Genomic DNA, 14,348 nt, shown 5'->3' with positions numbered 1-14,348 from the left:
CCTGCCAGGCTCCTCTGTCCATGGAGATTCTCCAGACAAGAATACTGGAGTGGGTTGCCCTGCCCTCTCCCAGAGGATCTTTCCGACCCGGGGATCGAACCCATACCTCCTGTGGCTCCTGCATTGCAGGCTGATTCTTTACCACTGAGTCACCAGGAAGGCTCTCTCTACACAATGCCCCAGTACATAGTTGGGTTTAACCTGGGCTGAGGAGGATGCTTCCTGGCAGGTTTCCTCTTGTATGGCATTTCTCACTTTCTGTATATTCCATGCTTTAACATTTTCCACCAGATGCTTTTTGCGGACAAATGGCAAAGGTCCTTACCCTAGTGGGAGCTTTCCTGGCCTTCTCATGATAAGTGGAATCAACCTTCCTCTCCTGGCACCAGGAAGGGCATTAGAGCCTGGACGACGTGGAGTGTGGATTATACTCTCCCTTTAGTATCACAACACTCCAGAGGCTCAGAGCCACTAAGTGCTTTTTAATCACCTCAGATTTGCAAGAGTATGTCCTAATGACACTTCCTAAAGGGCATCATTACTCCTACAAAAATGTTTTCTCATAAAATATTTGTTAAAAATGCCTAATAAATTCTGTCTTGGGCAATTACACCCTCTGTGCCGCTGTCAGCAAATTAGGTCCCATTCTTCCTTCTCATAGTCGCCCTTAGCTGCAGCAGGGCGGTGGCACCTTCTGTGTGCATCCTGAGCCGATTATTTGGGTTTACGTTGACACATTCCATGAATTAAGTGGCAAGCAGTGGTCACAGGCCTCTAACATGTTTGAGGCTCATCATTGCTTTTAAAAAAAAATTTATTGTGGTAAAAGTCACATAATATAAAACATACTATTTTAACCATGATTAACTGTCCGGTTTAGTTAACTACATTCACATTGTTGTACCACTCTCCCAAATGTTTCACCTTCCCAAATTGGAACTCTGTCCTCATTAAACATTAATTCTCTCTTATCCTTCCCCACCCCCACCGCCAGTCCCTGGCATCTACCAGTGTACTTTCTGACTCTATGAATTTGACTATTCTAGGTACCTCGTGTAAGTGGAATCAAGCAAGTCAAAGTATTTGTCTGTACCTAATATATGTTGGTGGAGAAGGCAATGGCACCCCACTCCAGTCTTCTTGCCTGGAAAATCCCATGGGCAGAGGAACCTGGTAGGCTACAGTCCATGGGGTCACAAAGAGTCAGACACGACTGAGCCGCTTCACTCTCACTTTTCACTCTCATGCATTGGAGATGGAAATGGCAACCCACTCCAGTGTTCTTGCCTGGAGAATCCCGGGGACGGGGGAGCCTGGTGGGCTGCCGTCTATGGGGTCGCACAGAGTCAGACACGACTCAAGGGACTTAGCAGCAGCAATATGTGTTGGAATGCATTTTTAAGATTAACTTATGTCCTACAAACAGGTTGTACCTTTTTCCCCCCTCTGTGCTATACAATAGGTTCTCATTAGTTATCTATGGCAGCAGATTATAATAAGCTTACAGTGAGTCAGTGAGATAGCCCATAAGAAGCTAAAAAGGGCGTTTTGGCCACATTTTAAGACCTCCATGAACACTGTGTTCTAAGATACCCTGAATGCTCGGAAATGCCTAATAGTTATTAACTGTGATGGAAAAAAAATCAGTGTATTCAATACTAGCCAATTCAGGATGTCCTGTGCTGTTTAAATAATGACCTAAACATGCTTACCATTTTGAAGTGAAATAATCAAATGGAATCTATCAAGTGTGTTTTGTAACAGAGTGTGTTACAAAATAAATTGAAACAAAGAAGAAGGTACAAATTATTTTAGTACTTTAGTCAAATTGATTCTAATGAAGTAAAATGGTGTGGTATTTATTTGTGGAGTTAACCCCATTGTTATGTTTTTATTTTTTAAATGAGTTCCCCAGGCGTAGGTATATGGCAGATAATTTATGTTTTATGATGATTCTTTCTTGCTAAGAATCAGAATCTGCAAACAGCAGTGTTTATTATGGGAGTGGAGATACTATATAGAAGAATGAATTTAATGGAGAAGAATTAAAGAGATGAAAAAATTAGCAGAATAAGATTGTGTGTGTGTGTGTGAATGGCAGATTGTTCCCAACTACTGTGTGGAATGGTTTAGAGAAGATCTTGGAATGCTTGAGCCAGTATGAAAGGTTATTTTGTCCTCACTTCCCTCCCCTATCCTGGGATGAAATTGGTATCACACTGTCATTGGCAGTGATATTCATAATATTTAAAAACAAGCATGACAAAGACAGCAACCAGTCAGGATGGACAAACTGTCCAGTCACGATGGACTCCTGTGGTAAACACATGGTGTGAAACCTGAAGTACTTGTCTTAACTGCCTCTGGTTTCTGGTTCTTTCTAGTCTCCGTGATTCTGGACACATCACCTGTGCTTCAGAGGGGTGTGGGCACAGGCGGGGGAGAAGGGGAAGTGGAAGAAGTAATGGACTTTAGATTAGCCTTCTATCATAAAATATAATTGCACGTAAAAGTTCTCTATTAATTGAATTGTAACCCCTGTAACAGGGATCACATTTTCTATCAATGCAAAAGGGACCCAGTGAAAAAGCAAAGAGTAGAAGGCAGATTCATCCAGGTTGAGAAGTCACGGATTCCTTCCTTTTCTTTACCACTTGCTAGCTGAGTGACTGTGATGAAAAGTCCTTTCTCTGAGAACTACATTCCTTATCTGGAACAAAAACCTGTAGCAGAGTTACTGTAATGATACACTATGTGTAGGTGTACTTAGTAATCTGTTTTATATAGATATATATATAGATGTAGATATAGATATAAAATATGTGTGTATAGGACACATGAAGTATACTTGCATTATACCTTAGGGAAACTATGTATGCTTTTTCTGAAATGAAATAAGAAGTATCATTTTAAGATAATAAGCAACCCTGAATCCAGCAAGCTCATATTTCCATATATTGAGTTTGTTTTTTTTTTAAAGAGGAGTAAACGTCATAAAGCAACTCTTCTGCAGATCACCTAGGAACTTAATCAGAGATATATTTTGTATAATTTCGCCTGATTTTACATTTCCATAGTCCTCACTTGTTGACCCTCTAAGAGCATGTTGTTAAGTTTGAGTCACCATAAGGAATGCGATTGATTATGGGGCTCCAGACACACCTGCTGACGTTAGTCTGTGACTGAGAAAGGGAGGTTCCTCCCCCCAGCGGTGGCTTATGGCAGGAGCCTATGATCTAGTTCTACCAGCTGCCTTGAGCCACTTGGGACCTTTGCGTGCAGGTCAGTAAAGTTAGAGACTTTAAAAAAAAATTAAAAATTCACACTAATGGAAGGCATTTTGCCAGCATTTGTTCAGGATCTGAGGCTGGACTCAAAGTAGCTGACAGGTGAAGGAGGGACTTAGGGCAAGTAGACTGAGCTGGGAATGGCTCCCAGGGAAATCTCGGAGGACTAGAGACACCATCCGTGGAAGAAAACACATGGCCGGTCCCTTCATTCCCTGGCAAAGGGCTCCTCCAGGATGGCTCCATTTCTGTAAGATTCCTAGAGCTTTGAGCATGAGCTCAGCGGGATTCGCAAGCGCAATATACAAAGAGGGAAAAAAAAAAAATCTGCTAATTGAGCCCTGTGTGTTTTAGTCACTCAGTCTGTGTCTGACTCTTTGTGACCTTGCGGACGGTAGCCTGACAGGCTTCTCTGTGCATAGAATTTTCCAGGCAAGAATACTAGAGTGGATTGCTCTTTCCTTCTCCAGGGAATCTTCCAGACCCAGGGATCAAACCTGCATCTCTTACGTCTCCTGCGTTGGCATTGGCCAGCACATTCTTTACCACTAGCGCCACCTAGGAAGCCGTTCACAGCTCTAGGATGGGTTATTTCTCCTGCCAGGAAAACAATGTTTTAGCAGTTCTGAAGATCTTTCTAGGGCCAGAGCACAGAGCCTTTAAAAAAAAAAAAAAAAGAAAGAAAAAGAACATTCTAGTAAAAGAGGAAATATTGGATTATTTTAGCCTTAAAGAAAACGCAAATTAGATCTGAGTAAGCATAATAGCAGGGGGCAAGAAATTTCTGTATGGTTTTGAGTTTTATTTGAATAGACGTTAATAAAATGGGCTGGAGTGGTGACGTTCCACTAGCAAGGTTTTACTAATGCTGTTTGACAGCTGCATATTCTGCGTGCCTGGCTTTGAAGAGACAAATTTGAGGAAGGACCTTTTTAAAGAACTAACTATAAATGTTTATCTCATTTTCACTAATAACCCAGTTCTCTTCCACTAAGGTACATCTCTCTCTCTCTCTTTTTTTTTTTTTTTTTGGTACATCTCTATTTAAAGAAAAAATAATCAAGGAGGCTAAACCATTACTAGGGAATGACCTAATAGAGACAATAATGAGATGGGTTGACATTCAAAAACAGATTTATGCTCATTGGAACAGTTATAAAAATTTGATTCTGCAATACAATCCATTTAATATACCTTCCTATTGATTAGTGGTGGCTGACTGCTCTAGCTAGACCATCCTTGGTAAGGGAATTTCAGAGACCTTTAAAGTAGATGCTTATAACATTAAACTCTTCTATTGGATGCCAAGTAGGAAGCATATGCATTTCAGTTTCAGTTGGTTGAAACTGACTTATTATGGCATTTATGAATGGAGAGGAATAAGCTCTGTCTTTCAAATTGGATTATTGGGAGTTATTTTAGAAACCAGCTTGAAAGTTTTTTTTTTTTTTTTAGCAGCTCTAGAGTAGAGAATAAGACTGCATGAATAATTTATATAGTTTTAGAAATACTAATCAAATAGTTTGGGCAGTGATATATCTTTTTCTTTTGACTAATTGAGTTCCTGGCCAGCTATGGTTTTTTTCCCTTTGTTTTCTGAATGTTCATCGAGGTTCTTGAATTAAAATTCCATACCAAATGTTAGTTTGTATTGACTGTATGGTGAGTAGGCTGGTGCCGGCAGAGGAAGAGCTGTGCCCCGCCTTCTTGTCGTTTTGTGAATGGGTCTGTTCATTTGCTCTGCACTCCACTGTAGCAGATACTTCCCAATATCTTCCCTGTCACAAGACTGTTTTATTTGCATAAGGAGAAGAATGGGCTTGGGGGCGGGTTGTTTGGCAGATGGGATAATAAGGTACTTTAAAAATAGAAATACTTGGCCTTGTCTGCTTTTGTTCCTGGTATCTTTAGAACTGTCTTGACTGTGTTGCTCTCCAGCCCAGTCCTTTTTTGGAAAGCACGATTAAAGGGGCTGGGACTCCATCTGCCTGGCGATCGCCTTGCAGGAGCCCTTCTTGCCTCTCCTCTCTCCATCTAGGCTGGCTTGACCCTCATAGATTAGCAAAGTGCCACAGACTTCTTTCTTTCTGACTCTGTCACAGGGCTGCTTCTCCTCTACAGGCAGAAATACTACTCTCTACTGCATCCCAGAGATGGACTGCCTCCTTCCTTTGCGTGTCTTTTTTGTTGTTACAAGAACATAGTGTATGAAACATACGTTTCACCCTAAAGAGTGCAAGCATTTCACTTGCATTTCCAGTTACATGACACCCCCTAAGCCCACTGACTTGCTGCTGAGCCGGAAAGGGAAGGGAGTGGGGGGCTGAGCTGGCTGGAAAACGGAGCCCTTTGCCTGAAACTGTAGGCAGTGCTCCGTGTTGAGTATTAGATTTATGGCATGGCTCCTCTCCCCGCGTAGTCCCTGGTCTCTACAATTTGGTGCTTTGTTGCTATCGAAACAGCCTCACTTTCTAAGCCATTGTGATGGTGCAAGGAGGGAGGAGGCTGTGGCGGGCAGGGGTGCTCGGAGTTGTGAATGACACAGCTTTGCCAGCTGACACGTAGGGGACCTCTGCATCAGCCAAGAGGAATTAAGCTTTGTCACTCCCCGCTGGGACAACCTTTCTCCTGGTGTGTGCGCAAGGAATTCATGTGCCGCTGCTGCAGCCGCCAGCGCGCAGCCCTGACTACTCTTTGCCACGGCGAGCAGTGAGCCAGAATGATAGCCGTCTCTTTTAAATGCCGTTGTCAAATTCTGAGGCGACTTACCAAAGGTACTGTGATTTCCTTGCTCTTCACTCCTCAAGTCCGTTGCAGTAGCCTCTCAACTCAGGTTAATGGTTTTTGTTTTTATTTTTACTTTCAAATGTAACCGCCTTTACAATTGACTGTCAGGCAACAAAGAACTCTGAAATATGTAGAGATAGACAGACAGGGACAGGTAGACTGGGCTTTGCTTTCTGTCCTTAGATCCTGATTGTGTTCCTGCTGAAATCATGAACCCAACCGGTGTATGTACGTGTGTGTGTGTATATGGGTTTTTTTTTTCCATAGTGACTTCATTCATGGCTGAAAAGAAAATGCGTTTGTGTCCGGTGCTGAAGTTATCATGGGAACCTGTCATTTTGCATGTTGATTAACTGGGCGTGAGAATTCAAGTGCGTGTTACTGTCCTTTCCATGACACATGTGCTAAATGCAGCTGGCAGCTTCAGGACCCGCACAGCTGGTGAATTCACACAATCATTGTTTATTCTGTTAATTTCCAACATATCATGAGCTTTTTCACAGGACAGCTTTAATTCATTAATCTATTTATTTAGAATTTCATGTTCAGAAATGTAGGCAATTGGAAATACTTTGATCCTATGTGCTATTTGAAGAAGTTTATTTGAAAGTAAAAAACCGTTGCTTTGCATCCTCCCTTCAAGAATTCCTGGCTTGTGATTGTCTTTCTTAGAACTCTAAAATATTAATTACAAGTCTCCGTAATATTTTAAATATGCTTTTCTTTGAAATCACTCTATGTCAGCTCATTTACTTTGTGTGCATTCTTTTGCAAAGTTAGTGAATGTTGCTTTTAAAAATCTTGCCTTAGGTACAGATAGAGATGTGAGCCTTTTGGCCTTATTTCCTTTAGATAGAATCTTCTTTAGAGAGAATTTATTATTTGAAAAAACTTCACTGAGTAAAAGTGTGTAGCTGCAAATGCCTTTCTTTTTCAGCATATAACATAAGAGTACTGTCAAGTAATTAATGGATGTAATTATGCTCTAGGAACTCTGAACCTATAAATATGTTAATGGATGCTATTTCTATCAGTTTAGCTTGACATATCAGAGTTCTTTGATCACCAGCAGTGCAGCTAAAAATGCAATTAATATTTTATTTGGCAGAAGAATGAGCACAAAGCAAATAGTGAGAAGTAGGTCTTGAGTCAATAACAGGAAAGAGAATAAATACTATAGCACAACTTACTGGATGCATTTGCAAGTTGTTTGGATAGCAGAGCAAGTCCTTTAAAAGGTACTTTGGGGAAAATATAGGAAAGACTATCCATTTTAAATTAGGCTTTTAGCATGGGGTAGTAAATTCTGTTCTGACTTTAGGCACTTGGTACAAATGTACCATTCTGTTTATGAAAAACTGTTAAAAGACTATCTTTTATATGATGGTTTGGGCTAGGATTTAGAAGCTCTTATTCTAAAAAGTTCTTTTCTTAGCTGATTTCTGCATTTACTCGTCTTGATGTTGAGAAGTTGATGCCTTCATTACATTATAATCATGAAACAATTGGTATTTTCTATTCTTGTATATTGGAGATTCTTTTACAAATCCTATATACCAGGATGAACCTAAGCAATTTTTAGTTCTTACAAATATTTTTAAACTTTGTCCAGTTTCCTATGTCTTACAGAAGCATTGATCTCCATTAATGAAAGAAGATTTAAATGTTTACTAAGAGAGTTGCTAGAAATCTAGATAAATGAGGAAAGTATTGATACTTCTTTGCAGTTGCTATTTCCCTTTTATCCCCCAAAATCTTTGTGTCTGCTCTTTTCTTTTTGGCATTTGGCTGAAGACTGCCAATTGACGAGTGAAATAAAATCTCTATGTGGAATCAATTTGCTGTTATTTGTATCCTTTGGGCATTTACCTGGATGTTCAAGTGTTGACCAGGAATGTGTCTGAGTAACATACTACCTACCTCGTCATCTCCTTATCATCCTGTCAAAGTTCAAGTCCACGAGTGCTACCTGTTGTTCCCAGCGGGATGCATTCAGTTCCAGCAACCCACCCCTACCTGTCATGCTGTTTTTCTTAGGCTGTAGTAATGAAACCAAGAACTATATGTAGTTATAATCTTAAATGACCCTTCTTTGTTTTTGGGGGGATGGAGGCAGGAGTAGTGTGTGGATATATACTCAAATGGACTTTCTTTCCTGCCATGTCTCCCCACAGAGCTCCCACACCCTCACCCTCACCCCCCAAACACACATATTTCTTTATACCCACTGAAGGCTGCACCTAATGTACCTCCTCCAGATATTTACCCCAGTGCCCTGCAACTTGTCTGTTAAAAGGAATCAGATTCGCCTAGTTCAAAGTGGTAGGATTTTCAAATTTTCTGTGAATTTTTGGCAAATGCTTTCAGTTCTTTATTGAACCCCTTGTGACCAGAACCTCACTCAGCTCCTAGATGGGTCAGTGAAGATTTGCTCTGTGTTTTTGAAACTACCTTGCTATTTGTGGTTGATGCCACACACTAGAAAAAAACAATATGGTAATTATAGTATCTTTTCAATTTTCTTGAAGAAAAAAGGATGCAATTAAAGGCAAACTATTTCCTACACACGTGTACATTCTTAATATTTTACTTGTGTTCTAGATTTCTTCAGGCATCCATCTATTATCCATTAAACAAATATCAAGTATCTACTGTATGTGCCAGGCACTGCTGTTTTTTGCACTAAAATCCTGGACTGGGGCACTTTATAAGTGTCCCACATTTTTAAATCAATATATTTTTAACAATAAATAAATCATTCTTTTCTGTGAAATGATTTTTAAAAATCAATACAATACACATTTACAGGCAAATCCTTTGATCATCTTGCATAGAAGCATGACCCGCAGGTTTATGGCACAACTTATTTTAGGTGAACTTAGTACTTTTCAGACTTGGGAATTGAGTCTGTTTTCTTATTAAGGCTTCAAGTGACTGTTTCGATTTGTTTGCCTTATGGGCCTCCTACTAGGGTAGATCAAGAGCAGGAAAATTTAAAATAATAATAATAATAATAAAAGAACAAGAAAATAATCTTTTTTCAAAAGCCTGCCCCTGCCATTAAGATAGGAACTTTGGATCATGAAGAGACTAAAACTGTCCAAAGTGTTCTTTTAGGTCTAATATTGAAATCTAGAGAAGAGATGCTGTCTTCTGCCTCTGCTTTTCCTCCACACTGAGACTGCCTACTGATTACCCAGCCTTGGAGCCAAATCCAAAAATAACATTTTCTCAGCTTTCCAGCCACACCTGACAAGGGAATTTTCTCAAGCAAGTAGAGCTAGGCTTCTTGGCATCTACCTTCACAGCTGCTTACCTTTGTGACTCCTGCTTTCTTTGCCAAGGGCTACATACAGTACCTTAAGAGAAGTGAACGTATTCTTGAAGAAGGGAATATATTTGCACAGCTTCTACAGCCTTTCTTCTTTTTCTCAGGTCATGACTGTATCCTTCTCCTTGAAATGGGTTGGCCTCCTAGGGCTTCCCTGGTGGGGCTCAGATGGTAAAGAATCCACCTGCAATGCACACAACCCGGGTTCAATCCCTGGGTCAGGAGGATCCCCTGGAGAAGGGAATGACTACCCACTCCAGGGTTCTTGCCTGGAGAATTCCATGGACAGAGGAGCCTGGTTGGGCTACAGTCCATGGGCTCACAAAGAGTGACTGACACTTTCACTTTTTCACTTTCCTTAGGCAAAGGACCATTTTCTGTAGCGATGACTGGTGTGACCCCGTTTCTTTCTCAGGAGCCACTGTTTTTAGTTCAGAGATCAGAGCTTCAATGCCCCACAGGCAATGGCATTTTTCTTCACACATTTTCTTCTGTCTGCTAAAGTCAGCATCAGCCAACACATGTATACTGGTACTCCACAGGGAACATGTGGCTCTGGTTATCTTTTGGTTTTGGTCTCCGTTCACTTTATCTCCTCATCTTCTGTCTACTGGCTCAGGTCTCATGTCCCAAAATCTCTGCCTTCACTTTAGTGTCGATGTCAAGATCATTCACCATAGCTGGCCTGAGTGTCATTATCTGCCTGTCTGTTCTCCTTGCCTCCTCTTCCTCTCTCTTCCCAGACATGCATATGGCCTAGAATAAAGTAAACGTTCCCTGTCCCTTTCCCATCAGCGCGCTCCAGGCAGCCCCATTGACCTCAGTCCCAATGGGGTGTCTGAGTTTGTGGCTGGCACCCCACCGCCCCCTGCTATGCACACTGTCTTTCTCCTTCCTGATTTCTGCCCCCAACCTTGGTAGCCTCTCTTCTCTTCTCCTGTCTGAGCGCTCCTGGGCCTGACTTGATCCACTGGCACCAAACAGAATTTAAAGGCTCTTCCTCTCAGTCTTTGCTCCCTATACTTCCTCCAGTCATGGAATCATCATGCTTGAAAGGAAAGGTCAGACATTAATCTAGGACTTGTCTCCTGAGGGAAGTGAAACAACCATCTTAGACAGCCAGCAATCTTCTTCTTAGTTCTCTCCAAGATGAACAATCTCACCACGTGTCTGGTAATCTTTCAGAGGGTATTCAAGTGACCTCTGAGTCTTTTTAAACTCTCCAACATGCATCCAGTGTTTAAAACTTTTTCTATTCGGAAATTTATCTTCTATGTGTAATCTCCATCAACTTCAACAATACATCGAATTATTTTTGGTTTTAATGGAAGAGGAAAAATATTTCCTGTGTTCCCATTCTTTTAATCTTAGGATTCTGTATCAGCCATTGAGTTCAGTGTCATTGTTCTGAATGTGACTGCTCTTCTTTTGATGGCTTCAAATTTTCTGCTCAGGTCCCTCTGCACCTTGCCATCTGTCTCTGTCTAATCTCCCAGCTCCTCCGGCATTCTCCTCTGATGGCTCCTTATCCACTCTATGATATGATTCAGAATTGATTATCATCTGGGCTAAGAATGCGCTCTCTCCTGGACCTTATTTCTCCCATCTCCCCATCCTCATTTCTCCTGCTAACCCGCACTGGCCTCCTCTGTCAGATCCTGCCATCTGGAACAGCTTGACTGTTTCTCTCTCTACCTCATTAACTTTCCATCCCTTTTCACATCTCACCTGAAAACGTATCTTTTCTCCTTGGCCTCTATCTCTTAATTTCATACCATCAAAGCGGGTTTACTCATTCATCATTCCAGCCTATACATTTTTTAAAAGTTCCATGCCCTTCAAAGTTGTTGCACAAAATCAGATTGCCTCGTTTTGTTGAAGTGTCATCTATTTCTAGGGCACAGGGCCTGTTTCTGTCACAAGTGGGGAGACCCCAATCGAATAGGACAGTTCTGCCCCCAGTGCTCTGAGGGAGTTTACATGCAATAGCTGCTTGGACCATCTTATTCCTCATGGCCTGAATCTTTTCTTTTGTAAAACTGGCTAGACTTATCATAGTTGCAGGTTTATTTCTTTCCCACTTTCCGGATGGGAATTGCATGCTAGAAATGCTTTTTCTCCTTCCAGGAGTCACCCATCCTTATGATGGAGTAACTGGTCCTCATATAACCTCCTATGAAGAAGAAGGAGTCCAGACCCTTCTGATATGATCATGTGTGTTTAGGAAGGAAAAACTGGTTCGTTACTGGGAAGAAGAAGTCCAATTTAGAATAGGCATTCTCACTTTGAGAAAATGAGACCCAATATTTTTTCTTTGACCCTCTTTTTCTAATGTAGGAGGTGATGGGAGCCATATACCTAGTTACCTAGAATATTAACAGAAAATCAACCAAGGTAACACACCACTAATCCCTCAGCATTCAATAAAGGGACAATAAAGTTGACTTGGAAGTGGGAAGACCTGTGACCCTGATCCAGCTCTTCTATTTTTTTATCTGTGTGGCAGGAAAAAAAAGAAAAAAAGAACTGAACCTCCTCACTGAATCTGTTTCCTCATCTATAAATTAAAAGTCATATGTTAGCCATAAGAAAATTGTTTAATTTTCTACTGCTAATTGATTTTGAAATTCTGTGTTAGTAAATTCACTTTTTTCTTGCAGAAAACATAATATAGTTTATCTGAGAAAAGGCAAATATGTATTCTGAAAATTTCTAGGAATATAAGGGAGAAGTCAGTGTTTAGATTCTTCTCCTTTTCGTCTCTTTTATTCAGTTTCTTGGCATTATTCTGCTCATATACACAAGAATTACATGTTCACCTAAAAATTAATCATCTTTGCCTTATTAAATCTACAGAAGAAAATATATTGTTGCAAAATTTCTTTGGCAAAAACTTTACTAAAGTTTCAATACTTCATATATCTCAAAGAAAAACCATGCACATTTAGCTTCTTGAAGGATGTGACTTCACTTTCCAAATGCAGAGAAACTTTGACCTTGCCATTACAAAAGCAGTTGAAACAAAATGGTCTCATATTTCTCAAGTCAATGGTGACCACCTAAATTCAAACAAAACTTCTCTATTAGAAAATGAGAAAGATTTGTTATAATAATTACTATGATTCTTATTAATAATTCAAGCTAGATTACTAATAACTGAACATATGAAAGAAAGCACAATAACTAAAATTCATACTGAGTAAGTTTTCTACCTAATTTTCAAAGCAAAGATGAATTAGGAGGAAAGGTAAAACCTAATATTGTCACTAAAAATATATTGCCAGTGTTATAATGGAACCTGGAGGGGGGTGTGCCTGGCAAATTAATTAACAATTTATTCTGTTCTATGTGCTTTGTAATAAGAGTTTGAGATATACTGTCTATGAACACATATTTTGTCAACATTTACTTCTGAAAATTCTACCCACTTGTGCATATTAGCACACCATTTCCATAAGAATATATTATTGACTCACTCTAACAAATAATGATAATAGGTATCTTTAAAGAATTTTTTTGATTCTACATTTTTTTAGATTCCACATATAAGTGATATCATATATTTGTCTTTCTCTGTCTGGCTTACCTCACGTAGTATGATAATCTCTTAATCTATCCATGCTGTTGCAAATGACATTATTTCATTTTTTTTATGGCTAGTAGTCCATTATATACAATGAATATACCACATCTTCTTTATCCATTCATCTGTTGATGGATATTTAGGTGGCTTCCTTGTCTTCTCTATTGTAAATAGTACTGCAGTGTACATTAGGGTGCATGTATCTTTTTGAATTATATTTTTCACTAAATATATGCCTAGAAATGTGAGTGTGGAATCAAATGACACAAATGAAATTATACACAAAACAGACATGGGAAATAAACTTATGGTTACTAAAGGGGAAGAGGAGGGAGGAATATATTAGGAATTGAGGAATAACATATACACAGTATTATATGTAAAATAGATAACCAACAAGGGCCTACTGTATAGCACAGGGGACTATACACAATATTTCATAAAAACCTATAAGGAAAAATAATCTGGAAAAGAGATGTTTATGTATAGCTGTTCACTTTGCTGTACGCTTGAAACTAGTACATCTTTGTAAATCAGCTATACCTCAATTTAAAAATGAAAGAGGAGTTAGAGATGGCAGGAAAAAAAAAGAATTTCTTTTGTGTTCTAAATTGTTGCCTTAGTATGTTTTCACTTTAAAATCTCCTGATACATATCTCCTGAGAAACTGTTTAGGATCCATATACCCCACATTTGTTCTCAAGGGCATTTTAAAGCTAACAAAGGTGGCAGAAATGTGTTTGGAATACATACCCCATATGTGTTTTCAAAGGCAGAAAGTAAAACCGTGAGGAAAGCAGCATTTATGAGCCATAATATCCAAAAAACAAAGCAAGGATAATCTTTCAAACAGGGGGAGAGAGAGCAGCATTTAGTAAGAAAGAGAGTAACAGATGAACAGCCATTCAGCTTTGTAAGTGGGTGGTTGCTGACCTTTGAGAGAACAGTTTCAGCAGAGTAATGAAGTCCACACCGGATTATAAGGGTTTCAGGTGAGTAACCGCCGCTCTTCAAAGGGGCACAGTGAAAGCTAGGCTGCAGCTGGTGGTGGAGGCTGAGGCCACAGGGGATACGGAAGGGTATGATGAGATAGAGATGTGGACATTTTTTTTTTATTTTAAAGGAAAGAGCCAGCAGAGAGGTGAAACTTGAAGAGGCAGATCAGAGGAGAGATGATTCCGGAGCAAAAGGCAAGGCGAGTTGAGAGGAGGGAATGAGAGCCACGTGCGGGTGGAGGACGCAGGTGGAGGCCCCAGACTGGGCCAGCAGGAGGAGTGGAAGCCTCCGTCATAGAGATGGTGCAGCACGGGAAGAAAGCTTTTGAGGTAGACACTGAGGAAATTAGCCTAACTCGACTTTC

The 14,348-nt window shown here is 40.1% G+C and overlaps 1 protein-coding gene across 6 annotated transcripts in view; it reads left to right on the top strand.

Annotated features, from left to right (window-relative positions):
• GRIP1 (glutamate receptor interacting protein 1) overlaps positions 1–14,348 on the top strand; it is a 718,721-nt gene that overhangs the window by 414,588 nt on the left and 289,785 nt on the right. For 3 of the 6 annotated variants that reach the window (XM_043446769.1, XM_043446767.1, XM_043446766.1), the window contains exon 1: positions 5,840–6,061. The exons of 2 other annotated variants lie outside the window; for them this stretch is intronic. In XM_043446769.1, the coding sequence (XP_043302704.1) occupies positions 6,007–6,061 (55 nt within the window). In that variant the 5' untranslated portion in view covers positions 5,840–6,006. Of the gene's footprint in view, positions 1–5,768; positions 6,062–14,348 lie in introns of those variants that run through there. One more of the 6 variants, XM_043446770.1, reaches the window with a different exon arrangement.

Source organism: Cervus canadensis, chromosome 25 (assembly GCF_019320065.1).
Source record: "Cervus canadensis isolate Bull #8, Minnesota chromosome 25, ASM1932006v1, whole genome shotgun sequence".
NCBI classification, from domain to species: Eukaryota; Metazoa; Chordata; class Mammalia; order Artiodactyla; family Cervidae; genus Cervus; species Cervus canadensis.
Note: the sequence above shows the minus strand (reverse complement) of the source record. Positions and strands in the feature narration are given on the sequence as shown.